General features: G+C 59.5%; 1 protein-coding gene across 1 annotated transcript in view; it reads right to left on the bottom strand.

Moving 5' to 3' along the window:
* Window positions 1–2,726: 2,726 nt before the first annotated feature.
* TCERG1L (transcription elongation regulator 1 like) overlaps window positions 2,727–23,219 on the bottom strand; it is a 179,171-nt gene continuing 158,678 nt past the window's right edge. Inside the window, exons 9-12 of the mRNA XM_032312719.1 lie at window positions 19,991–20,126; window positions 10,531–10,620; window positions 6,504–6,622; window positions 2,727–3,531 (exon numbers count right to left, since the gene is read on the bottom strand). Coding sequence (XP_032168610.1) covers window positions 3,375–3,531; window positions 6,504–6,622; window positions 10,531–10,620; window positions 19,991–20,126 — 502 coding nt within the window. The 3' untranslated portion in view covers window positions 2,727–3,374. The remainder of the gene's footprint in view (window positions 3,532–6,503; window positions 6,623–10,530; window positions 10,621–19,990; window positions 20,127–23,219) is intronic.

A 23,219-nucleotide genomic window follows, 5' to 3' on the forward strand; every position in this document is an offset into this window, starting at 1 on the left:
ATCTTCACGAGGCGAGGCGTGTCTGAAACGCAGCGGCTACACCAGTCACGGACCACGTGGCGTAACGGGAGCAAGGAAGGGGGAGAAAAACCCACGTGAGACCAGGGTCTGCGACCTCTGCTTCCGGAGGGTCACGGGACCGCAGCTGGGGATCGTGCCGTCGGCCGAGCACCCCGTGTCCCCCACCCCTCCTGGCACTGCGGACCTCGGCCTCCTCCCCACCGGCCCTTGGTCTTTGGTAGCCCCAAATGGGTGCGGAGTGGTTCTCCAGGTGCCTGGGAGCCGCCTCGGTCCTGACCCTGTCCCGCCATCCCCATGAGATACCAGAAGCATAACTTCCCTTCAAGAACTGGGATGACGGCCCAGCACGCACAGCCACCGCCTTCTCTCCCAGGTGGCTTAGCACCATAAGGAGTCGGAAGGGCCAGGATCCCAGCTTCTGTGAACCGGATCAAGGTGGTGGGTTCTGCCCTGGGGCAACAGGGTTTCCAACTTCACCAAGCCTGGGGTTGTAGGGACGAGGGTTATTGGGTGTAATAATGAGGGGGCCACTCCCACGTCCCCTGTTTGGTGACCAGAGTCAAGCACCGTGATTCCAGGGAGATGGCTGGTTTGAAGGCAGCAGGTGACTCCCCTACAGGACACCATCCCCCTCACAGGGCCTGGTCCCACCGATGGCACTGTGCCTTCAGCAGGCGAGGGCCAGTGAATTTGGTGGCCATGAGCCTACGGTGGCAATGTCTATCCCTCAGACTGAAGGTTTTGGTCGAGAAGGAACTTCGTGGGAAGTTGTGCCGTACATGAGCCATTCCGTAAGGGCACGGACTGTGGTCATGGGAGGGAAGGAGAATCGGCCTCTGAGAGATTCATTCTGTGAAGATGAATTGCTCCCCATTAACAGTGACAGGACGTCATGGGAGGAACCGGGAAAGGGGTCCGTGTGGGACACTGAGCAAGAACCAGCTGGGGAGGGAGACACCGGCCCGGCTTCGTAGGAAGGGTCCGGGGCCTGTGGACGCCCAGCTCCGGGCCCGCCCATGCTCCCCTAACCTCTCTGTTGCCCACGGCCCGATCCTGTGCCTTCCAAACCCCCCACCAGGGGGCTGCCCGCCCGGCCCGCAGATCAGTGGGGATCCGTGCCGCAGGCCCTCCGTCCTCTCCCAGGGAAGCTAACAGGACTGTCCTTCAGGAGAGCTCATGCTCCGCCCCAGAGAGACGTGCGTCCGCCTGCTCTCAGGGGCCACACCTGACTCGCAGAGGGTGGGCTGCAGCCACAGCAGGACGTGCGACCCCTCGGCCAGGCCACGGCTCTGGCCCTCAGCTGACGGATGACGAGGAGTCTGCGGGCAGCAGGGACGGGCATCAGCCGGGGAGCGAGGTGCCGAGGGAGCACGGGGCCCCGCACGCCTTCGAGGACTACAGGAGCCGCTCTTGCCTGTGTCGTCCCCGTCTTCCGCTCATCGCCGCCGCGCGGGTCCACTTCACGCGGGTGGGTCAGTGAGCGCTCAGGGCCGGGGCGCCGGTGCCATGGTTCTGTGCTGGCTGCCAGGCAGCGAGTCTCCACCAGAGCCAGCGGCAAGTCAACCGGTTCTGGAGCGGACGGTCCAGCAGGCCGGGGGGGCGCGGACGTGTGAACCTCACGGTGTCCGGAAGCCCCCGCTCCGTCTCGTCCCCGGCTCCTCGTGCCGAGCCCCGCGCAGCCAGCAGCCCCCCCAGCCTGAGATCTCTCCGGGTGCTGCTGGGCAGAGGCGTGCCCTGCACGACGCCGCCCCACGAGACTCCCCGGCACACTGTGGGGGAGGGTTCCAGCCCTCCCGGAGCCACGGCTGCACCCGTCCAGGGAGCTCCCCAGCTCCGCACGGCTCGGGAGAGGCAGGGGCTTACACCTGCCCCACCTGCTCCCCTGCAGGCACCGCTCTGAGCCCTGGGGGTGATGACTGTTACTCCTGGTCCTCCGGGGTACCAGTGCTCACTAGCCGCATTACTCCAGGGCCGCACTCCAGCCTAATAATTCTCTCCATTAAAATGCTCTGTTCTGGGCGACCTCTCCAGCCCCTTCCCTCTCTGGGAGCTTTGTACGACCCCTCAGCGGGCTCTGCTTCACGGACGCTCAGGAAGCCTGGCTTTGCTGCCCACCGGAGAAATAAAGACATGAAAATAAATAGATAACATTAAAAACTCTCTGTTCAGTTTACAAGGCCGTCTCTACTTCCGGACCCTCAGGAAGCGTCTGTCTCCCGGCGTCGGCCTCCTGCTCACACCCTGGGTGCCCAAGCCACGGGGTCCCGGCTGGACCTGAGCAATGACCCCAGAACCCAGATCCCGGAACCAACACAGGAGCTATGCTCACTGCACCGGTGCCGAGCCCAGGGACCCGCCGTGACCAGTTTGTGTGATGAATACGTGGGGTGGAACTGGCCAAGCACCGGTTGGGCGAGGATGGGTGTCCCCGTGCGTGGGGACACCTGCAGCCCCTCCAAAGAGAGGCTCCGTGAACCCCGTGATAAACACACAACGATTAAGAAAGCACCGTAGCTGGGCTGATGCCGACATGGCCCCTCCCAGGCCCAGGGCCTAAAAAGCAAGATTTTCGTTTGTGCCCTCCTCAGCCTTTGTACGGACACACCAACGTTTTCACGAGTCTTTCAAGACACAGTGTCTTCCCTGAAACCCATTTCTGCCGCCGAAGATCGTGTGAGAAGTCTTACCACAAAGCCACACTGGTTTAAAATATTTATTAATTAAAAAAAATTTAAAATTCTTTTTATACAAAGATGATGAGAAAAATCTCATGCAAACTCTGGGCATTACAATAAAAATAACTCAAATATTAATATGATGATTTTGTACAAAATAATTCCATTTTAAGTAGGACCTCCGGCAGCGCAGCCGCCCTCTCCGGGCCCGACACCCCCTCGGGGACGAGGCGATGTCCGTCGACTCCTGCAGGGGTCCAGGGTCCACGTGCAGAGATGCTCACGGTCGTCACTATGATTGGTGATGAATGTCCTATGGCTACTACTCAGATCACGGGACCGAGACCTAGCACACTCGCGGAAGGAGCTCGGCATCGCGGACGCACGAAGGTTTTCAGAAAAGTTTCAGATAATCGGCTCAACTCATGAAAACGCCTGGAGACGGTTGTAGATGTTTCTGCTGAGTTACAACCCGCAGCAGATTTATAATTTGTATATATTACATGGAATTTGCATAATTAAAACAATTAAGGGAGCGACCTACCACGGCAATTAGAAATGCGTCAAACTCGGAACGTCGTACAAAAGAGCTTCAATATGAAACAGTAACCCTCGGAGAGCAGCCCGCGCCCGCGCCCCGCGCCGCCCCGCACCTGGCTCGTCGCGCCGCTTGCACACTCATCTCATTCTCCGTAGCCTGAGTCTGTTTTCCTTGTCCCGTTTCTTAAGGATAAGGATGAACTGGTTGAAAAAATGCTCCTGGTCCTTCTTCTTTTGAACAAGTCGAAACCTTTGATCCCGGCCGTACTTCTCCGCAAACTCCTTAAATGTGGTTCTGAAAAACAAGAGTTTTCCTGAGAAACCCCTGCCCCGGGGGTGGGTGTGACGTTTCTTGGCATCGCCGGGGGGTGGACAGCCCCTTTCACCAGATCTGGCTGTCATCCGGCCGCAGGGAAAGGGCATGAGGTAGACGGCGGGACGGGGACAGGACATGGGGGAGGCCATGGGACGGGGGCGGGGATGGGGGGAGTTTGGGGACAGGCCCGGGACGTGGAGCAGGTCGGGACGTGGGGCAGGTCGGGGACGGGGCGGGACCTGCGGCATGCTGGGGGACACTCAGGGCGTGGGGCAGGTACGAGACTGAAGGCTGTAACTGTGGCCTCTCAACCTGCCCCACCTGCTCCCGTGCTGGGTGTCACTCCCCCCCGGAGGGACTGGCAGGGACCTGATCCCCTGAACCCTGCTATGGCTCCGTCTCACCAGCGTCTGGCCTCTGTCCCTCAGAACTGGCCACCGCCCACCTGTGCCCATTACTGCCGTGGCTGCCAGGGTCCCCTCCTGTCCGTGGCTCTCTCCATCTCCTGGCTGCCCCAGGCCACTCTTGCTGGCCCTGGGCCCGGCGTGCCCATCCTTGCTTCGGCACTGATCACCACTGGAAGGCAGTGTGGCTTGTTTGGGGAGCCTCGCCCTACACTCAGGATCCTTCCTGGCCCTTGCCACGGTCACAACCACGACCCCCTGTGGCTCCCAGCCCCATCCCAAGACCCCAAGAGCTGGGCAGGGGGCTGGCTCTGGCTCTCCATGTGGCTGTGGGGACAGGGTCAGAGCTAAGAAGCACTGAGAGGCTGCCTCCAGGGATGCTCAGATGGTCTGTGTTGAGCTCACCTGCCCATCCAGCGTGCAGCGACTCGAACTACACATCTATTAGAATGCGCAGGGAGCGGCAGGGAGAAAATGACATACACACTGGAGTCACTCATTTTCCCGGTGTGTGTGTGTGTGTGTGTGTGTGTGTGTGTGATCATTCTCCTAATTGCTCAATGAATTCCGAATATTTTCTCCTTTGTTTTCATCAGAGGAGGGGAAATGTGTTGGCTTATTATTAACATTTCACCAATGGACAGATCAAGAATATTATGTAAATGTTCCTGATGAGGATATTGGTGATGGTGATGATGGTGATGTTGGTGGTGGTGATGGTGGTGATGATGGTGGTGTTGGTGGTGGTGATGGTGGAGATGGTGGTGTTGGTGGTGGTGGTGTTGGTGGTGGTGATGGTAGAGATGGTGGTGTTGGTGTTGGTGTTGGTGTTGGTGGTGGTGATGGTGGAGGTGGTGGTGGTGCTGGTGGTGGTGATGGTAGAGATGGTGGTGTTGGTGGTGGTGGTGTTGGTGGTGGTGATGGTGGAGATGGTGGTGGTGTTGGTGGTGGTGTTGGTGGTGGTGATGGTGGAGATGGTGGTGTTGGTGGTGGTGGTGTTGGTGGTGGTGATGGTGGAGGTGGTGGTGGTGCTGGTGGTGGTGATGGTAGAGATGGGTGTGTTGGTGGTGGTGGTGGTGATGGTGGAGATGGTGGTGTTGGTGGTGGTGGTGCTGGTGGTGGTGATGGTGGAGGTGGTGGTGGTGCCTGTGGTGGTGATGGTAGAGATGGTGGTGTTGGTGGTGGTGGTGCTGGTGGTGGTGATGGTGGAGATGGTGGTGTTGGTGATGGTGGTGCTGGTGGTGGTGATGGTGGAGATGGTGGTGTTGGTGGTGGTGGTGCTGGTGGTGGTGATGGACCTCCCTTTCACCAAGCTCCTTCCAGGTACCAGGCAGTTTGCTTCTCTGCCTGCACCCCACAGGGAGCCTGCTGGAGCTGTGCTGACTGCAGATGAGACCTGAGACCAGAAGCTCAGAAACGTGTGACGCCTCAGCCACTGCCACACTGAGGAGGGGCTGAGCAGGCTGTGCCCCGAAGCAGGGGCCCCAGATCATGTCCTCTCTCCTAGAGTCACCATGTGGGGGACACAGAAAAGCCGGTGTTCTCAACTCTAATGGTAGAAAAGCACGATTACAAATGTCTAGAGGCACAGTTGCTTTCCTAGATTAGCATTTTGTGATGGGGATCATTCATGCTACATTTTCTCCCATCCAGAAAATATCTGCTCTTTAAACTCCCGCAGTTTTGTCAGAACCCAACCCGACCCGGAGAACTGGACAATCTCCCACCGCATAGGTCTTCGTAGAAAGCAACGTCAGTTAACATCTATTTAAAAAACGATGCTGTACTCAGGGATTGTTATAAAATACTAACACATACGGGTCCACTTAGACCTAATGTCCTAACCCCAAATGAAAATAAACCACACTTTTTGTTTATGAGAGTGATAGTTCTGTCATTTCAGAAGTAGTGCACATCCATTGGTTTTTGAATATCAGTCAACGGCAGCTAATTTTTAAGGACAGTGAAGTCCACGGACTTTCCTAATTTGGGACGTGAGCCCCCTGTGGGCTTGTTCTATTTCGTGGGAGTGATGTCGTTATTGTATGTGCGTTTTGGCAACAATGTTACCGGGCCCATTTACTCCAGCGAGTTCACCTCCTGTCCGCACCCCAGATGACCGGGAAGGCATCTGGAGCCAGCGGGGTGGGGGTGGTTCGTGTTCCTGCTGCTGTCTGTGGCCTGTGTGTTCAGTCTCTGATCCCTAGATCTGAAGTAAGACCCCCCCCCCCAGTGCTGACCTGCTAATCATTTAGACCGTGGGGTCAGGGATGCCAGGCTGGAAATCCAGGCATCTGGGCAGCGGAACGGAGGGACAGCGGCGCAGGTGGTGGGGAGGGGCAGGGAGCACGGCGGCCACTGGGAGGTTCACTCCCCCTCGGCAGGGAGGAGGCGGCTTCCCTCCCTAGGGGGTCGCCGCCATCACACTCATGGTGTCTAGGGCCCGCTGGGGTGTGCGGTTTAACAGACCCAGACCATGAGAGCCGTCTGCGGTCACGGGCAAACGTCCGGCCTTGGGGACGCCCGGCGTCTGTTTCGTCTCCGTACCTGGGTGACACCTTAGACTCCTCCAGAAGCTTTTTGAATTCTTCTTTGGCGAGCAGCAGTTTGCTTTTCTTCTCCTTGTATTCTTCTTTTATCCTTGTCTTGACGAACTGTTCAAATATCTTAAAACACACACACAAGAAAGGTATTACGAGGCTGCGCATCAGAAAGGAAATCTTGGGCTTCAAACAGCACGAAAGCACGGCGAGAGGGCCTGTGGCTCGGCCCTTCTTCTCCATAGCGGCTGGGGCTGAGGCCGGAGCCTTTCAGGGGAGGCACTCTCAGCGTCATGAGACAAGTGTCTGCCTGATGAAGTCTGGGTCCCTACGAGGCGCCGTCTCGGGGTCAAACCCCGAATCAGCCCTGCCCGGGGAGGTACAGGATGGGCGGCGCAGCCCTGTCCGGAGGCCATGGGAGCTACTGAGGGTTCCAGATGCCCAGCCCCGCTGCCCCCATGGTACTGGGCTAGGAAGGCTGTGAGTAGCTCGTCCGGTCACACCGTCTGGCTGACGGTCACATCGCCGCTGGTAGTCCCAGTAACACGAGCGATTGTGTCGTCTGTTCTAGTCGATTCCTCAGGAACATAATTGGTATTTGGGTCTCCAAATACGATTTTACCTTCGTGAAAAGAGAGTCGACCTGGCATCTCTGGTTCCCCACCCTCCAGTCCCTAAGAAGACCGCCTGCGAGCGTGGGGTCTGATCATCGGGGGTGCATGCAGACATGGGAGGCCTCCTCTGGGCATGTCAAGGAGGCTCTAGGTAAACCCCCCGAGTGCAGGCCAGATGCTCAGCTGCTGCACTAGCCCCTGTCTGACGAGAGGTGGGTTTTGCAAGCTAAGCCAAAGGGAAAACCACATTCCCTAGCCTAAAGGAACGAGTGTGGTCTGTCAGGCAGGTGCCCCGGTGACTCTGGGACTGTAGCTCGTGCAGACTGAAAACCAGCCACCAACACAACCGCACGATGCCGTGAGCATGTCTGCTGCCGTCCCGGAGGATCTTCCCTCGCCAGGACCAGGGCGGCTCCTTGCTCTAACAACAGCAAGTTGCCATTTATGCATCAGAGCTTAGAGGAGGCCTTGTGCTGTGGGAGCCCTGAGAGCTTAAGAGAGAAAACACTGGAGATAATGCCAACGTGTGTGCAAACGTAAATAAAAAGATCGTGAAGATCGCACGTGTGATCACAGAAGGCCAATACACAGCACTCCTGAGCCAGCCCGGTCCCTGGCCACGGCAGGCGTGAGTCTGACCCACGGGCTCTTGCCCACGCGCTCACTTGCCCCAGAGCGGGAGGGGGGACGCGCCCCCATGGCCACGGCAGGGGCGTTCTCCGGTTCTCTCTGTAACCGCCGGCCCAACGGGGTTGGGAAAACGGAAGCCGCTCTCCTCCGGGCGAGTCAGCCTCAACGGGAGGCGCCAGGAGCAGGACGGAAACCGAAAGGGCGGGCCTGTACGTCGAAGTGAAAGCCGGGTCCGCTCCTCGCGCCCGCAAGGCCGCTGGTGTCCTAACCCTGCAGCGGTCTTACAGTTTAGGTTCCTAGAAGAGGGAAGGCATGCTCACCCCCCACACAGAAGCATGGGGCTCCGTCGCGAGTCCGAGTTTCGCTCTATTCGTTTTGAATCTGGACAGAAGAAACCCTGCCTGGCTGCGGGGCCGGAGGCTGCAGGGACCCCGCTTCTCCGGTGCCGGAACCACCGGCCCAGCGAACCCGATTTCGCTCCTCCCTCTGGGGCTGCTGCTCCGCGGAGGCTGCTCTAAGCCAACGCATGGGTCTCCTTCCCTCTTCGACCCGTGATGCTACTTTCATTCAAGCGGAGCAGGACCCTTTAAGAGGCCTCGCTCACTCTTACCTCCTAATGGCACGATCTGTGGTCAAAGGGAACGTTCTCTGTCACCGTGGAAATGGGTCTGAGAGGTGCTGTCCGACCCCTAATCTGGGCTCAGTCACTTCTCCCCCGTAGGCCCTGGTGGCGGCGAGGTGGCGATGGGCCACCAGGAGCTTCAGCTCCCCCAGGAAAAAGCCACCCACGCCTTTGTAGGTAGGACTGGGTGTTCAGACGGCCCTAGTTCTGCTTCCTTCCCCAGGGGCGCTCCAGCACCGGTGCGCACAGCAATGGCCGCCTTTCCCCGGACCACCTCTGGTTTGTCTTATGATCTCGGCACTCAGTCACGGGCTCTCTGGCGGGCTGGCCTGGGCGGCTCAAGAGGCCACTTCTTGCTCTTCCCCATCAGGCTTCCGCAGCCAAGCTGTAGGCTATCGATACAGGCCTGCAGGGTCCTGGGGCTTCCCAGGGGTCCGAGGGAGTACTTGGTGTGAGCTGACATTCCAGTCTGACCGGTCTCCAGCGCATGTCCAGGCCTGGGCCCGGGGTCCTGGCCCCCCGCGAGTCTCAGCCCGCCTGCCTGGCACCTGCTGCTCTGGCCATGGCTGGAAGGACAGCTCCATGGGTTCCCCTCACCCCGGGTCGGGGGAACCGCTCAACACCACAGCCACCTGTGCCCCGTCTGCCCCACTCGCTCAGAGGCGGAAGAAAGCCTGAGGCCATAAATGGGCTGTTTCTCTGCGGGCGGGTAGCCTCACTGCCTCAGCTTCCCCCAAAGGGTTAATGCCTTCCAAACACCCCCGTGACCTGGAGAGGACTGTCCTGACTGCCTACAGATGTGCAGATGGTCGGCAGATGTGAGCCAGCGCGCTCCTCACTGCCGCAGAGAAACAAGCTTCTTACCTGTTTTCAGCGTCGAGTAGTCAGACTTCGGTCCTTAATATCACAACAAAAGGGTGCGACAGAATCGGTGATTGCCGTCTGCAGCTTTCTTCGGATTCTATGTGTATAAGCTAACCTTGTCTGGCTCTGTTATGACTCTTTCTTTCTTTCTTTCTTTTTTTGGAGCCACTGCTAGCACATTTTCTACATTTTTAAATGTTTCTTTCTGGGAAATACAGCTCATGGGGAATGCAGTGCAGGGACCATTAATTCTAAGGTCGTGAAAGGTCCAAGGTCTATATTCTAAAGCGGCCAGTCTAGGGCCATCCCAAGCACAAGGCTGCGCTGGGGGTGGGGGTAGCAGGGAGGCTCTGCCATCTCTGGGGCCATCAGGGTCCGCAGTCCTGAGGCTCTGCCTGGCTCTCCTGGTGCTTCCCTGGTCATCCCAGCACGGGCTTGAAGGAGATTCACGCCATGACAGAAAGGAAGAGGAAAAAGCCCTTTCTGACCCCTTGGCCCCAGGCCTTCCTGACCCCGTACAGACCGTGGTGACCCAGCCCCCCGCTGAAATCACTCTCAGGCCCCTCTGTTTTCAGGGGCTGTTCTTGATGACCCGCTCTCCGTGTGCAGGAGGGAGAGACAGGATTGCCTCGGGAACCGGAGACAAGCACATCCAGATCTTCTGGAACTGATGCCGGGTCCCTTCGGGCCGGGCTCCGGGGAGACCCTCTCCCCCGCCAGACCCTGGCTGAGCTGTGCAGGCCCACATGTCATGGCTTCAGCCCCTCCCCTGGGGTCGGCACAGACGTCCCTCTGTCCCTCTGCCTCATCTGGGAAGCAGTACTGGCTCCGTGACCCGCTTTGTCAACAAGCCAGGGCAGACGTGTCAGGTGAAACTGTCCTGTGATGCATTCCTGAGCTTTCTGGGGACCCGCGTTCTAGAACTCCCTCTCCCTGCTCCTCCCTTCACTGGGCCGTCTTCTCCGTCCTTGTGATCAGATATGACCGTAGGTCTCCCTAACACACTCTTCTGGGGTGTGGTCCGTGTTCCTAGCACAGGCAGCCCCATCCTCGAGTGGGAGGGTCTCCCCTGTGGGGTCACCCCCCGATGGTCTGCTAGGCACAGGGAGGGGTCGCCTTCCCCGGCCCGGTCACCGCTCCCACGCACCAGCTCGCAAGCGAGTACGCTCCGTCTGCAACCGTCCTTCCCTTCTGACCACGCGACACCACACGACACGACAGACAAGCATCCCCCGGTGGGGACGGGGGGCGCCGTGCAAGTGTGCACGTCCGGAACCCCCCACCACGCCTCGTCCCCGCCTTACCTGCTTCCGCTCCTCCGAGTTCAGCAGGAGGTAGCGCGGATCAAACACGATTTTATGTAACTCCTTCTCCCAGGTAGAAAACGCGGACACCTGAAGAAAGATATTCAATAGAGTCGCTTTTAGCATCGAGGCTGAGCCTGAAATGGGGCTGAAATGATCACTGGTGGGAACCGCATTAAGGGACCCCAGGCTCAGCGGCGTGCCCAGCTCTCTGGGAAATCGATGCTTGAGATTTGATTCCTGCACTCGCAACAGACACGACACCCGCGACCCGACACTGTCTTCCTTGGGTGTCTTCCAGGGCCACCTGCCTCCGATCAGAAGCCCCGGTTACACCCGGGGAGCCGGGGCATTCTGGGATGTCATGTCTTGGCTGAAACGTTCGTGAGAACCGTCAGAACACCACGGCCATGACGGGGGCAACTTCTTGCAAATAGTCTGAGTTTAGCATAGTTTTAGTTGATTTTCTAATCAATAATTAAACGTTTTCAGGAAGGTTATTTTTTTAAACAAACTATCTTATTTTACGGTGGTTTTAGATTTACGGAGAAGTTGTAAGAGCATTACAAACCGACACATCTTACCCGGTTTCCCACGATGTTAACTCCTCGCACGGGTATGGACCCCAGGTCTGTCTACACTATTGCTACCCAAGGTCCTCACGAGCAACTTCTTAAGTTTTCACATGGGTCTCTTCTTCTCGCGAAGGTCCCACCCAGGACATCACATGACAGGAAGCGTCGCATCTCCCAAGGCCCCTCTGGGCTGGGAGCGTTTCTAGACTTTCCCTGCCATTTGGACCGTTATGGTTTTGATGGGTGCCGGTCACGCCGTGGACGCCCCTCCGCGGACTGATCTCAGCTTTGCTCATGATGAGATGGGGTTCTGGGTCCCGGGGGAGGAGCCCAGAGACAGGCACTGTGGTCAGCACATGCCCTCGTGGTTCTCACTGTCCCCGTGACTTACAGCAGGTCGGTGTGGGCTCCGACCCCCTGGCTGGAGCTGCCGTCCCCGGATCTGTCCCGCACGTCCACTCTCGGTCCCCCTTCCGTGCTCGGCTGCTGGGGGACCCACTCTGTACAGCCCACGCTCAGGGCCACGCTCCACTCTCGGGGGCGGGGGATCCGAACACCGGTCACTTGGCATTCTGGATGGGACGGTCACCCGGCATTCTGGATGGGACGGTCACCCGTTTCCCACGTCGACTTCTTTATTCCCTCACTGACTTGCCCACAGACTCGTGGCTGTTTATTCCACAATCTGGGCGATGACCCGATGTGACTTCCTTCTTGTGCTCGAGTGGCTCCAGCTTTGGCCGTGGAGGGCTTGGCCGGTGGGCTGCTGTGTGCCTTCGGCTAGGCTGCCGCTGGGGGGGGGGCACCTCCTTATTTCCTGGAACTTTGAGGCATCTCTCCCGCCTCAGCCCCAGAATCCGACAATTCTGCGGGAATCCCGGTCCCCTGCTGAAGGACTGAGACAGCCGAGTGTGCCCCGGGCTGTGGGACGTGCAGCTGCCGGCTTCTCCTCACTGACAGAGCACGGAAGTGTTTAAGTCATTCACACGATAGTGCACTCGCTTAGAAACACTGACTAAATATTGACTCTGCCGTAGGCCCCGAGCTGCGTGCTGAGGACCCAGAGGAAGTCAAGGTCCCCGACACCGGAAAGCGCGTGGTCTGGGCTCGGGCAGTTAAGGAAGCTCACGGCCTCCCGGCAGGCACCTGTGGTGGAGACGGGCCCAGGGGCCAAGGGGCGCCTCCACCAGCTCCAGGATGAGTGTCCAGAGCACGGACTCTTCTGGAGCACGGACACTCATCAGGCTCCTGAAGGGATGGGACGTGTCTGGGAAGGGCTGCTTGGGTGCTCCAACCACGTCGTGAGCTGGAGGGACGTCGGGGCTGCAGGGGGGCAGCGCGGTTGGGGGTGCAGGAGCCCAGGAGGAGCCGGAAGCGGTGGCAGCGTCCCAGGCGGACTGAGGAAGCTGAGCCTTTTCCCCCGGGGGCCACGGCCACAGGTCACGTGCGTTTCAGGAAGGCTCTTCTGGGCTGGGTGGGGCGTAGGGGAGTCGGGGGCTAACGGGCCCCTTACTGCCCTCTCTCCCTCTTGCCTTTGGACACGTCAAGGCATTCCCGGTAGAGACACAATCCTAATGTGCTTTACTTGTCCAGCCTAACATGTGGGTTTTTTTTTTTTTAATGGACACTTTCTATCTTTCCTAATAAAAATAAAAGCCCCTTTTTAATATTCATGAACTGCATTCCTGGGCAGGATGATCCAGTCTCCCCGCAGAGACTTTCTCCCAAGGACTGAGAACATGATGAAATGTGGACCAGCCTCAGGGACAGGGGGTTCCCTGGGGAAGTGTCCAGACTGACCGACCCCGCGGTTCTCTGCCCCTGACCACAGCAGCACCGGGGCTCTTGCCAAGAGAAATCGTGGGCAGCACAACTCAGCCCACACAGACGGGCTCCCAACCACCCCAGAGGGCCCCGGCAGACAGCGCCGTCTCTGCTCACTAGGGAAGGCAGAGCATGGCTGAGAGCAGGTGCTCAGAGGGTTTTGCAGATCTGGACATGTAATATGATCGTTCTTTAAAAATTAATAACTTATGGTTGCCTCCAAAGGAAGTCCCCATCTGCGTGCGAGGCAGGGGAAGCCATTTCGGCAGGGACGGTCACTCACAACGACAGAACAGGTACTGTCCTACCCTCTGGGGGCCAGGCCAGCAGGTGCATCAGGTTTGGGGAACAGTGGCTGCGGTGGACAGAGGCACAGCCAGGCGGGGGGCCCGGGGCCGGGGCATCACAGCAGAAGGGGAGGGTGGACAGCCGTGCGTGTGACCGGGCCCCCCTCGGGCCTCATGCGCGAGGCCCCGCTGTTCCCTGAGGACTCGCTCCTGACAACCGCAGGTGGGACAGACGGGGAGAATTGCTTCTGAGGAAAGCCTGACTCCCTGGGCCTGACTCCCGTGTCCCCAGGGGCATGTCTCGGTTGGGAAGCTCACCCCATGGAGCAGGGCTGGAGGCCGCCTGTCTCCGGCTGAGCCCTCCTCAGACTCATGGCCACCAGTGCTCCCTGCCACAGCCCCTCCATGCCAGCGTGGCTGACTTCCCCACAGCTGGCAGGAGAGTCTGCATGGACGTCCGAGTCTTAGGGAAGGTCACGTCCCAAACCCCACCATCCTATTCACTGACGTACCCCTTCTCAAGGGAGGGGATGACCCCGGGGTGCACCCTGGGGGTGGGCACCTCGGGGCTGCCTGAGGACCTCGCCCCTTGCCAGGCCCCAGGACTAAGCATGCGGCTACCTCTCCCTTCGTCTCGCCGGCTCGTCTGGGGCTCCGGGGCTCCCACGTGCTCATGTCCTTGAAAGGTGGATTCCTCAGCCAATTTCACGCCATTTCCTGCAGAGCGCCGCGGTTCCTCTGAGCCCGGCTGGGTCCCGTGCCAGGTCTGTCTCCCCCGCGGGGCTGGCTCCGTGAGCCCGAGATCAGCTCCTGTCACCCGCGATCCCGGACTGGTCTGTGCACCTCGGCGAGCCAGCCACCGGGAGACTCCGCAGCTCTGGGGAGCTGGCCGCCTAGAGTGCTCCCGGGGCGCTAACCTGGGGCTGTGCCGCCGACCTCTCCCCGGCACTCGGCACGTCCTTCATGTCGTCCAGCCTGGGGCATCCCCGCCCTCCTGGCAGCATCGAGGGCACTGACTGGACGCGTCACCGCGCGGCTCCAGAGCCCCGCCTTCCCAAGCCCGCAGACTGGCCGGCCGGTCACCAGGCCCCCGTGGCCTCCCAGCCGCCCTCCCCGCTTCAGAGGGGGAGCCCCGACCGGCTGAGCTCTGAGCTCCTCTGAGCACTCATCCCAGCTGGAAGGGCCCCCCGGCGGTGCCCCATGCTCGGCGGCTGTCCCCCTCCCGGCCGGGCACAGGAGAGGCTGACCCTCCGCCGGAGCCCGCTGAAGCTGACCGCGGCCTCGTGCAGAGAAGAAAAACCTCCAGATAAAACGGGTTCTGACCTCAGCCCCAGCTTCCCCAAAGCCTCTCTGAAGATGGAGGAAAAGGGTCTCGTACGGGGTTCTGGCTGGAACGTGAGAGGACAGCGGGTTCGGGAAGGTCGTCACAGCCTGAGGCCCCCAGGGGCAGGGCGCCCCGAAGGAAGAGCTGGACCCTGCTTTCATCTTCAAGGCCAAAGGCCACTCTGAGCCTCCGTCAATGCCCAGCTCACGGAAGGGCCGGGGGCCGAGGGGCCAGGGAAGGGAGGAAGGCGGCAGGGGATGGTCCTGCCTGCCCCAAGGACCAGGGAGCAGGGCACAGTGTCCTGGGGCATGCTCGGGGAGCGCCGGGGCTGCTGGCGAGCCAGGCAGGGCTGCAGAGCTGCCCAAGACTGTCTGTCCACCCGTCTGTCGTCAGCACCATGCTCGTTGTCTCCCGCTGGCTCTGCCAGGGTCCCACCCGCAGCGGCTACAGTCCGGGCTCAGGAATGCTGCTGGGGGACCCCGGGGTCTCTGGGGGGCTCATGTTCAGCTCAAACACGAATGCACGTACTTCAGAAGCTGAGGTTTTTGCCCAAACTTGACCCTCAGACGCACTGTGTTTACGCGCTCCTTGCTCTGTAGTATCAGCAGCGCCCCGGAATCCCGAGCGCGGACTGTCCAGCATCACGTGGCTTCTCCGCCCGGTCTCCACGGCCTCCCCGCCCCGCGGACAGCAAGCATCTCTCACAAGTTCACGGCTCTGCGACAGGAGCTCTGGCCTCGGGGACGCGGGCACCGCAGCCACACGGTGTGGCCAGCACGCTCCTGCCTTCAGGCTGCGTCCACCCAGGGGCCACAGGACGGCTCTGCGGGCCATCCGCGCACAGACATGAGTGCGTGCCTGCATGACGCCCCCTTCCACAACGCTCCAAACGAGAAGAACGGATGAAGAACCTCTCACAGGGGCGGGCGGTGGCCTGTGCTCGCCGCTGCCCGAGGAGGGGCCAGGCTGGGCATCAGGGACCTGCCCTCGGGCCCTGGCCACTGACAGGGTCCCACACTTGGCCCCGCCTCGGGGACATTGACTAATGCCTCTGTCCGGGGCCGCAGCAAGCCTCCCGCCCCTGGAAAGAAGGAGGTGGGGAGCCGGTCCAAGGGCTCTGAGGGGCTCTGAGGTCATGGGTACGGGTGGACGTGGTGCTTGATAACCACGCCTGAGACCCAGTGGCCACTGAAGGAAGGTTCAGGAGCTCCGTCGGCCTGAGGCACCCAGCTCTGCTTCCAGGACCAGAGGCTGGAGACGTGGGCCCTTGTTTCAGAGTCCGCTGGGCTCCTTCAGCCAGCTGGTCCGGCTCGCCCTCCCACACTGGCCTCAACAGCGCTCAGGACGGTCCAGCCCCCCAGTCCATCCTCACCGAGGACAGTGAGGGGTGGTCCTCGCTCACCCTCCGTGGTCACGCTCGTGGGATTTTACCAACTTCAGCCTCTGCTGCTGCAAGAGACACGTGGGATTTCGTGCTGTCCCTCCGCCAGCGTTCTCTGCTGATTTAATTTACGTTTGAGGGTTGTTTTCACACTAGGCGTCGACAGAATCCCATCCTGGCAATGAGAGTGGGTGGCCCATGGTCCTCCCCAAGGGCATCTCCGTGATTAGAACAGGATCTCACCACCACTGACCTCGTAGCCAAAGATCCGGATCGCCACGGGCCATGGCAGTCCGCTCGGGAAAGAAGAACCACGGCATCAGAGCCGAGACGCAACAGAAGCCCCAGGAAAGGAGCAACGTGGTTCAAACATGATAAATATTTACAGTTCTTCCTCGTCAGGCGGGGTGTGCGGGCAAAACGCAGTCTCGGGACCTCTCACACGTGGCCGCTGGACGAGCACACTGCATGAAAATGACTTTCCTCCAAGCAATTTGGTAAGAGCGACCCAGCGCCGATGCCCGCAGGAAACACCCTACACGCACGGAGCTCACGCGCCAACGTGCTCACTCGGGCTGTTGTTCAAAATAGCACATTTGGAGAACACAAGCTCTGAATGAAAATGCAGGATTTTTGGACAATGAATTGAATATCACGATCTCATCCAAAATGTTTTCCGAAGGTTGATACTAAGAGAAAACAGCATCCAAACTTATAAGTCGGCTGAGCCTCATAGGCCTGTGTTAAACGAAGTATCTGGTCGAGCCACATTCAATTACATTCAGTCCTGCTTATACTATAAGACAAAAATATTTATTATTGGCATCTTAAAATCTATTATTAGAAAGACTGGAAAGAAATGGACCTTGCTGATGAAAATAATTCTCTCTTTGGATGGGATTTGGAGCGACTTTCTTTTCCCACGGAGACTTTTTTTTTTGCCAATTCTCTTTCACCGCACAGACGACGTGCCCTGGCCCTTGCCCGTTATCCGTGGGCTCCCACGTGCCTGAGAGATCTGAAGAGTTGCCATAGAGCACGGGGCCGCTCAGCTCCGCGAGAAGCACGAGTCACTGCTTGGAGCAGACGGCAGGTGCGCTGGCCTCGCCTCCAGGGCCGTGACGGGCTGCTGGCGCGGGAGGACCACGGAATCCTTCAACGCGTGTCCGGGCCCAAGTGCCTCTCCAGCTCTGCAGAGGCAAAGCCATCTGCGTGTCTGTGGGAGGGGCCTCAGAAGTCAGGGAGGGGGTGGCCGTCTAGCTGCGGGGAGAAGCCCTCCTCCACTGCCCTGCTGGCAGGAAGACACCCGATACCATTTCTTTCTACCAAAGGCCTCACGACGGACAACATCTCTGCACAGAGACGGACTGGTACGGCCCGGCGGGCGTGCCTGTGCGGCCCGCGAGTTCCTCTTTCTAATGGACTCGGGTCCAACCTCCCGGAGGCTCACCTGGGTAGACGGCGACAGGGTGAGCCAGCCTCTCCCAGGCCACCCACTCTGGGGAAGCTGGCCAAGGCTGCCCCATAGAAGGACCCCAGACAGACAGCAGGTGCAGGGCCCAGAGTCCCCGGAGCAAGATCGAGGGCTCTCCCACAGTCTTCCTCTCCCGGCCCTGGGAAAGCCAGCCCCGCTCTTGAGGGACACGAGGCAGAGGAACAAGTTCGCAGTCACATGTTCCTAATGTTCCTAATACATTTATCGGAATAGGCTGGGTCTCATGAATCATCTTCTGTTCAGTGAAGCCTCTCCTTCGCAGGCTGACATTTTTGGTTTTTGTTAAAAAAAAAAAAAAGCTCTACTGTGGTTCGTAGAGTAAAACAAAATAAAAATAAAACCTTCCTTGAGCCATCAGGTAGCTACTCCAAAACCACAGACCTGGAAGCCCCTTCCCAGTCCGTCATCCCCACAAAACACGAACCATGGCCTTCCTCCGCGACCGGGAGCCCACAGGAGCCGGCTCTGTCGCTCTGCAAGCGCACGGATTTTTGGACGCAAGCGCTGAACAAATGCAATAAAAAACCTTATTAATCACTCAGTCCATGAAAAAAGTGACCTTTCTGTGCCTCATTTCTAAGCAACTAGAAATCTTATGGGCTTAGCTATCAAATGCTCTTGAGCATGAATAACTTATAAAATCTGCTGGCATATTTTATAAAGTCAAAAAGTCATAAATGGCCGCATTGCTTTAGGACATCAGCAGTAAATTCAAATTGATCTTTTCTATTCATGAACTGTGTGTGGGCTTCCTCTGAAATCCTGCAAAAATACGGGCTCAGCCGTCACCCCCAGACTCAGAACCCCGGGCGGCGCTGCATATTTCTGCGTTGTTTTTGCTGATTTTCTTTCAGGTAAGAGTCTCACAGAGAAGATGTAAGTATCCAAGAGAACCACCCATTGCAATGAAGCAAGAACGCGCTGGAAATCTCATCATGGAAACTGCTCAACCGAGGCCCCGGGGATAAATTCAAGCAGCCTCGTCGAGCTGGCTTGCCGGCAGCCTCGGGAGGAAAGGTGGGCGTCCCGGGCAGCCCTGAGCTCCCGTGAGGTTAGTTTGAGGCTGTGCGGGCGAGCGGGGGCTGGCTGGTTTCCCAAGCGGAGAGACGGGCAATGCCGGTGTCCCGAAGGTGAAGCGAGGCCTGCTCTGCTTCTCAAAGGCTCCGAGAGCCATCGTGTCTCCTGCGCCTGACGCACTGGAACAGACGGGCCCGGTCGATTCAAGCGCTCACAATTACATGTGTTTCCGCACACAAGGGCAGAGGACCACCTGCGTGTCCATCAACACCTACCGAGGGCCCAGGCAAAGCCCGGGAGCAAACATGCCCGTGGCTCTCCAGGACAGAGGTGGCCTCTTGGGGCAATTCTGTGGAAGAAGAGACGCCGTATTGCTTCTCAAGGGCAAGGCCACAGACCTGCCCTGTGCTGCCGGGTCACCGTGAGCGTGGCAACAGGAAGAGGCGACGGCAGGTGCTCCGCAGACCAGCCCCCACGTCACGGGTTCCGTGGGCCCACTCCAGGGTCAGCCCTGGCCCGGGGCCGTGAACATGTCATCGGGCATACAGACCGGCCCGCCTGGGTTCCTTCCGGACCTCCGCCTCACCTGACCCCGACGCTCATCTAGGTTCACTCGCTAACTCGCGGTTCTGAGTTCCTTCCTGTCCCTCATGGCCGAGGACTGGATTTCATTTTTGAGTAAGAAGCTGGAGTGACGTGCATATTATCACTGGCGGGCACCGGAGGAGAGCTGCCCCGTGGCAGGACGGCCTCCGTCCTACTGGTGATACTCCAGAGCTGAGGCCATCCCGTCTCCGTGCACCCCCAGGGCCTCCCGCCAGCCCGACTCCGGGGATCCCTGCTCGACCCCCCGCTCTGGCGGGCGTGCGGCTGTCCTGACCTCTGGCCTCGGCGCCCAGGGCGCCTGCTGCTGGGATCGGCCCGCCCAGAGGCAGTCTGTGGGGGGCTGCTCACCACAGAAGGGATTTGCTCGCGTTCCCAAGGCCACTGCCATGTCCGCGATCATCGCTGCCGCATACGGGCTCCCCCTACGGCCCCTGCGTTCAGCCTCATTTTGCAAAGAAATCCAGCTGGGTTGTTAGAGCAGACCCGTCTATACCCAAAAGCCAAAGCTGGAAAGAAACGTCACTGGAGGGGATTTGATCCTAAAATGTTCTTCCCCAAAATTCGAACTGAGGTGCAGACGTCAACTCTGATCATGACAGCCTGATTCCATTAACGAGTCGCCCCGGTCCCCAGGTGTGGAGGCCGTCGCCGGAGGAGGGCGAGGCCCGGGGACGCCCCTCTGCGAGGTGTGGACCCTGAGAGCTGCCGGGCTCCAGCAGGAAGCTCCTCGCCACGGAGCATTTCTGCACGCAGTCCGCTGACGCCCCCTCCCGCCTGCCCCTCCCATGTGTGCCCCTGGGGTGACCGCCTGGCAGGGCAAGGAGCAGGGCCTCCTTTTTATGGGCTTTGGCCTCAAATGAGTGAACGCCACTCAGCCCGACTCCATGAACCCGGGGAGTGTTACTGAGTGACTGGCTTCGGGGACGGCCGTCGTCTGCTCGTGGTCCTTACCCCTCGCTCCAGCAGCATGTCTCGGAAGTGGGTCACCCGCTCCTCCAGCGGCAGGAGGATCTGGGGCGGCGGCGTCCCGGCACCCTTGTCCTGTCCTTCTGCCTCCTCCGGCCCAGGACTCCCGTGGCCTTCTGTCCTTTAGGGCACAAGACACAGAGAGTTAAGCATGCCCTGGGGGCCTGTCTGCAGCTCCCAGGGACACCCGAGAACCACGGACAGCCAGGGGCCGGCAGCCGCAGAGGGGGCAGCTTTCGCTCTTGGACGCAGACGGCATTTTTGCACTTGGGGCGCAGCCGTAACCCCCGACACAGGCACCAGCAGGGAGCCAAGGTCATGGCAGGGGCATGCGAGGGCCAAGCGGGGCCACCAGGAAGACAGCCCGGAGTCGCGTTTCACTGCCTGGACCTGGCGTCCAGGACAGGAAGGGGTGAGGCTCTCCGTCGGAGCAAATCACTGGAGCTCACGTCCAGCTCTGCTCCTGCTGTTCTTTGCTTCGGGGAGGCCTTCGTTTTGGACAGACGCAGAAAAACAATCACAGACTACGCCATCGACTCTCTGGGTACGAAACGCTATCCTGGAGCAGAACCCAGCCGGGGAGGTCAGCGACAGTAGCAGGGACCAGGACCCCGCCCAGGCCGTCTGCCTAGGGAAAGGTGCAGAGCTGGACCGCTGGACTGTTCCTCCCTAGGCCTGGGGGCAGCCGTGGCCACGGCCCAGCCACAGCGGGGCATCACTGAGAGCAGGCAGGAGCTGGGGCCGGCGGGCAGCAGGCTGACCGCTGGAGGGGAAGGATGAGCGCGGCCTTACCAAGCACCAGCTCTGCATCCTGCCTTCTGTTCTCTGCTGCCCGTCCCGTAGCTCGCTCTCTGTTCTGCACCTCATCCCTGTCGCACTGGGGACCTCCTCCCAAAACATCTCCCTGTCTGCTGCTGGGGGATGCCCCGACCCTGCCGACACAGGTACTCCCGTGACGCCCTCCTCCTCCTGACCTGGCCCGCGTGGGAGCGGCTGGTCCCGCCGCCGCTCGGGTCCCCTTGTCACGGCCTGTGCTCAGCCTGAGCCGCAGAGTCTACCTACACTGGCCTGGTGAGCCTTTGCTCTGACCCCACGGACCCCTCTGCACGGTCTCCTCCCTGCTCAGCCCTGCTCCGCATGTCCCCATAACCAGGTCCCACGGCCAGTGACCCCAGCAACGAGGGGGGGCGCAAATCTAGTCTGTCCCTAGACTGACAGTCTTAGAGACCGTTCCCTCTCTGGCAGGCCTGTGGTCAGGCGAGGCTGCTGAGACCCCTGCCAGGCACTGGGAGGTGTGGCCCCTGCACGCCCGCCAGCGCCCCATGCTCTTGGGGTGTAGGAAGAGCAGAGGACACGCATCAAAGGGGATGGCACGTCCCCACTTCTCTGCAAATCTTCACCCCAGGAATCAGGGGGCAGGAGGCACTCAGGCCACACACATCAGGCTTCCTGACCTAGGGACAGAACAGTGCCCTTGACTGGGGTGACTGTAATCCCAGGGGACATCTGGTGGCTACCGGGACATGGAGAGGCAGAGACCAGAGATGCAGATGAATGCCCTGTGATGCCCCGCACAGACACCCACAATTATCCAGCCAGTCCACGCAATCCGTGTGTGGGGGGTGGAGGAGGCAGACCCGTCCAAGGTCAAGGCCCGTCCCAGGTAATACTGTCCCTTGACCACGCTATTCCCTGCCTCTTGCCTGCTCTGGCCATCATTGTCCATCCAGGACCCCGTGGGAATCTGCCCGTGGGCACTTCAGGGTGTGCTGAGACCGTGCAACGTCCTCGGGCTCTCACCGGGCGTGGAGTGTGGACGAACACCCCCCCCCCCCAGTGCAAAATGTCCAGAGAAAAAAACAACGGAAACATCGGAATCTTATTTACAGACCAACTATTTCAGGAAAATGCGCATTCTTGGCTTCCTACGTGTTTATGCGGATTTTCAAAAAAAGAAAATCACCAGTGGGTTTGCAATTGTGTCCTTTTCCAGAGGGTGTAATTAGGATTTCTTTGTAATAAATTTTCATTAGATAAAAATAGAAGTGTGGAAATAAGACCCGTATTGTTGAGACTTGAAATAGGATTCACAGGAGCTCCGAGCTCAGCGATGATCACGTATTAGAGTCCGTTCCACACGGCGTCTTGTTCAGAGCCGCTGGACGCCTTCCAGAACGGCAAGCTCTCAGGCCAGTTAGAATCAGTCAGAAGTAAATGCAAACTTGCTAAATATACTTTTAATATTCTCATGGCTGAATGAGTTTGGTACATTTAACAAAAAGCAAATTCTAATGCTTGGAATAAAGCTAGCTCCGTCCCCAAGTACCAAGGAGGAGAGGCTGTGTCCTCAAGGGCATGGCCGCAGTACCCACCTGCCTCGCCGGCTCGGTGGGGGGAAGGCCTCTCACCTGGAAACAGTTCGATGCCTCGCCAGGCTGGCACCTGCTTGGGGAGATCTTTGGGGCCAAATGGGTAAGTTGAAAAGGGCTTGGTCACGTCTAGCCTTTCCCCCGGAGCAAGGGTTCCCAAGTCTGGGCCACGGTGCTGGGTTCCCTTTATCCTGGGGACAGCATGCTGCCTGGCTCCCGTGTCCCATCCTCGGGAGACATATGGTGGCTGCTCCGCCACCTGGCGCGGAGGGGCTGTTCTCACCCACTCGGCCCCTTGCCTCCGCCCTGTGACCGCTGCTGAGCTCGTCCCGCCGAACCGCGGATGGCCCGTGGGCAGGGGCGCATGGCGTGCGAGGTCGAGCACGGTGTTTTCTCCTTTTGCCCCTGCGCACGGGGAAGCAGGTGATCTGGGAAAAGCCACTAGATTCACACGCAGTGCGACTGGATTCTAGACACATCTGGCTGCTCGTTTCCATTTTCGGGCAACAAATGCTAATTCGTTTATCTAGAGGCAGAGGGAACGGGGCGCAGGACTTGGCACATCTGCCAGCCCCCACGGGTCACCTCGCAGACGCGCAGACACGCAGACACGCCTCTTCCCACCTCCTGAGTCTTCCCGTGGAGAGGAGGGAGAGAGGAGGAGAGGTCCCGGCACCGCGCGGCTCTCCCGACAGGTGCGCACGGGGGGGCGTGTTTCTCGGGGCCTCTGGGGCCTCCCGCCCCCCGTCCCTCTCTGCTCCCGCCCTCTTCCCCGCCCCCCACCGGTCATCCTGGCCTCCTCCCCACTCCTTCCCTCTCCGCCTCTTCCCTTCCCTTTACCCTCC

The sequence above is a fragment of the Mustela erminea genome, chromosome 14 (assembly GCF_009829155.1).
Source record: "Mustela erminea isolate mMusErm1 chromosome 14, mMusErm1.Pri, whole genome shotgun sequence".
NCBI classification, from domain to species: domain Eukaryota; kingdom Metazoa; phylum Chordata; class Mammalia; order Carnivora; family Mustelidae; genus Mustela; species Mustela erminea.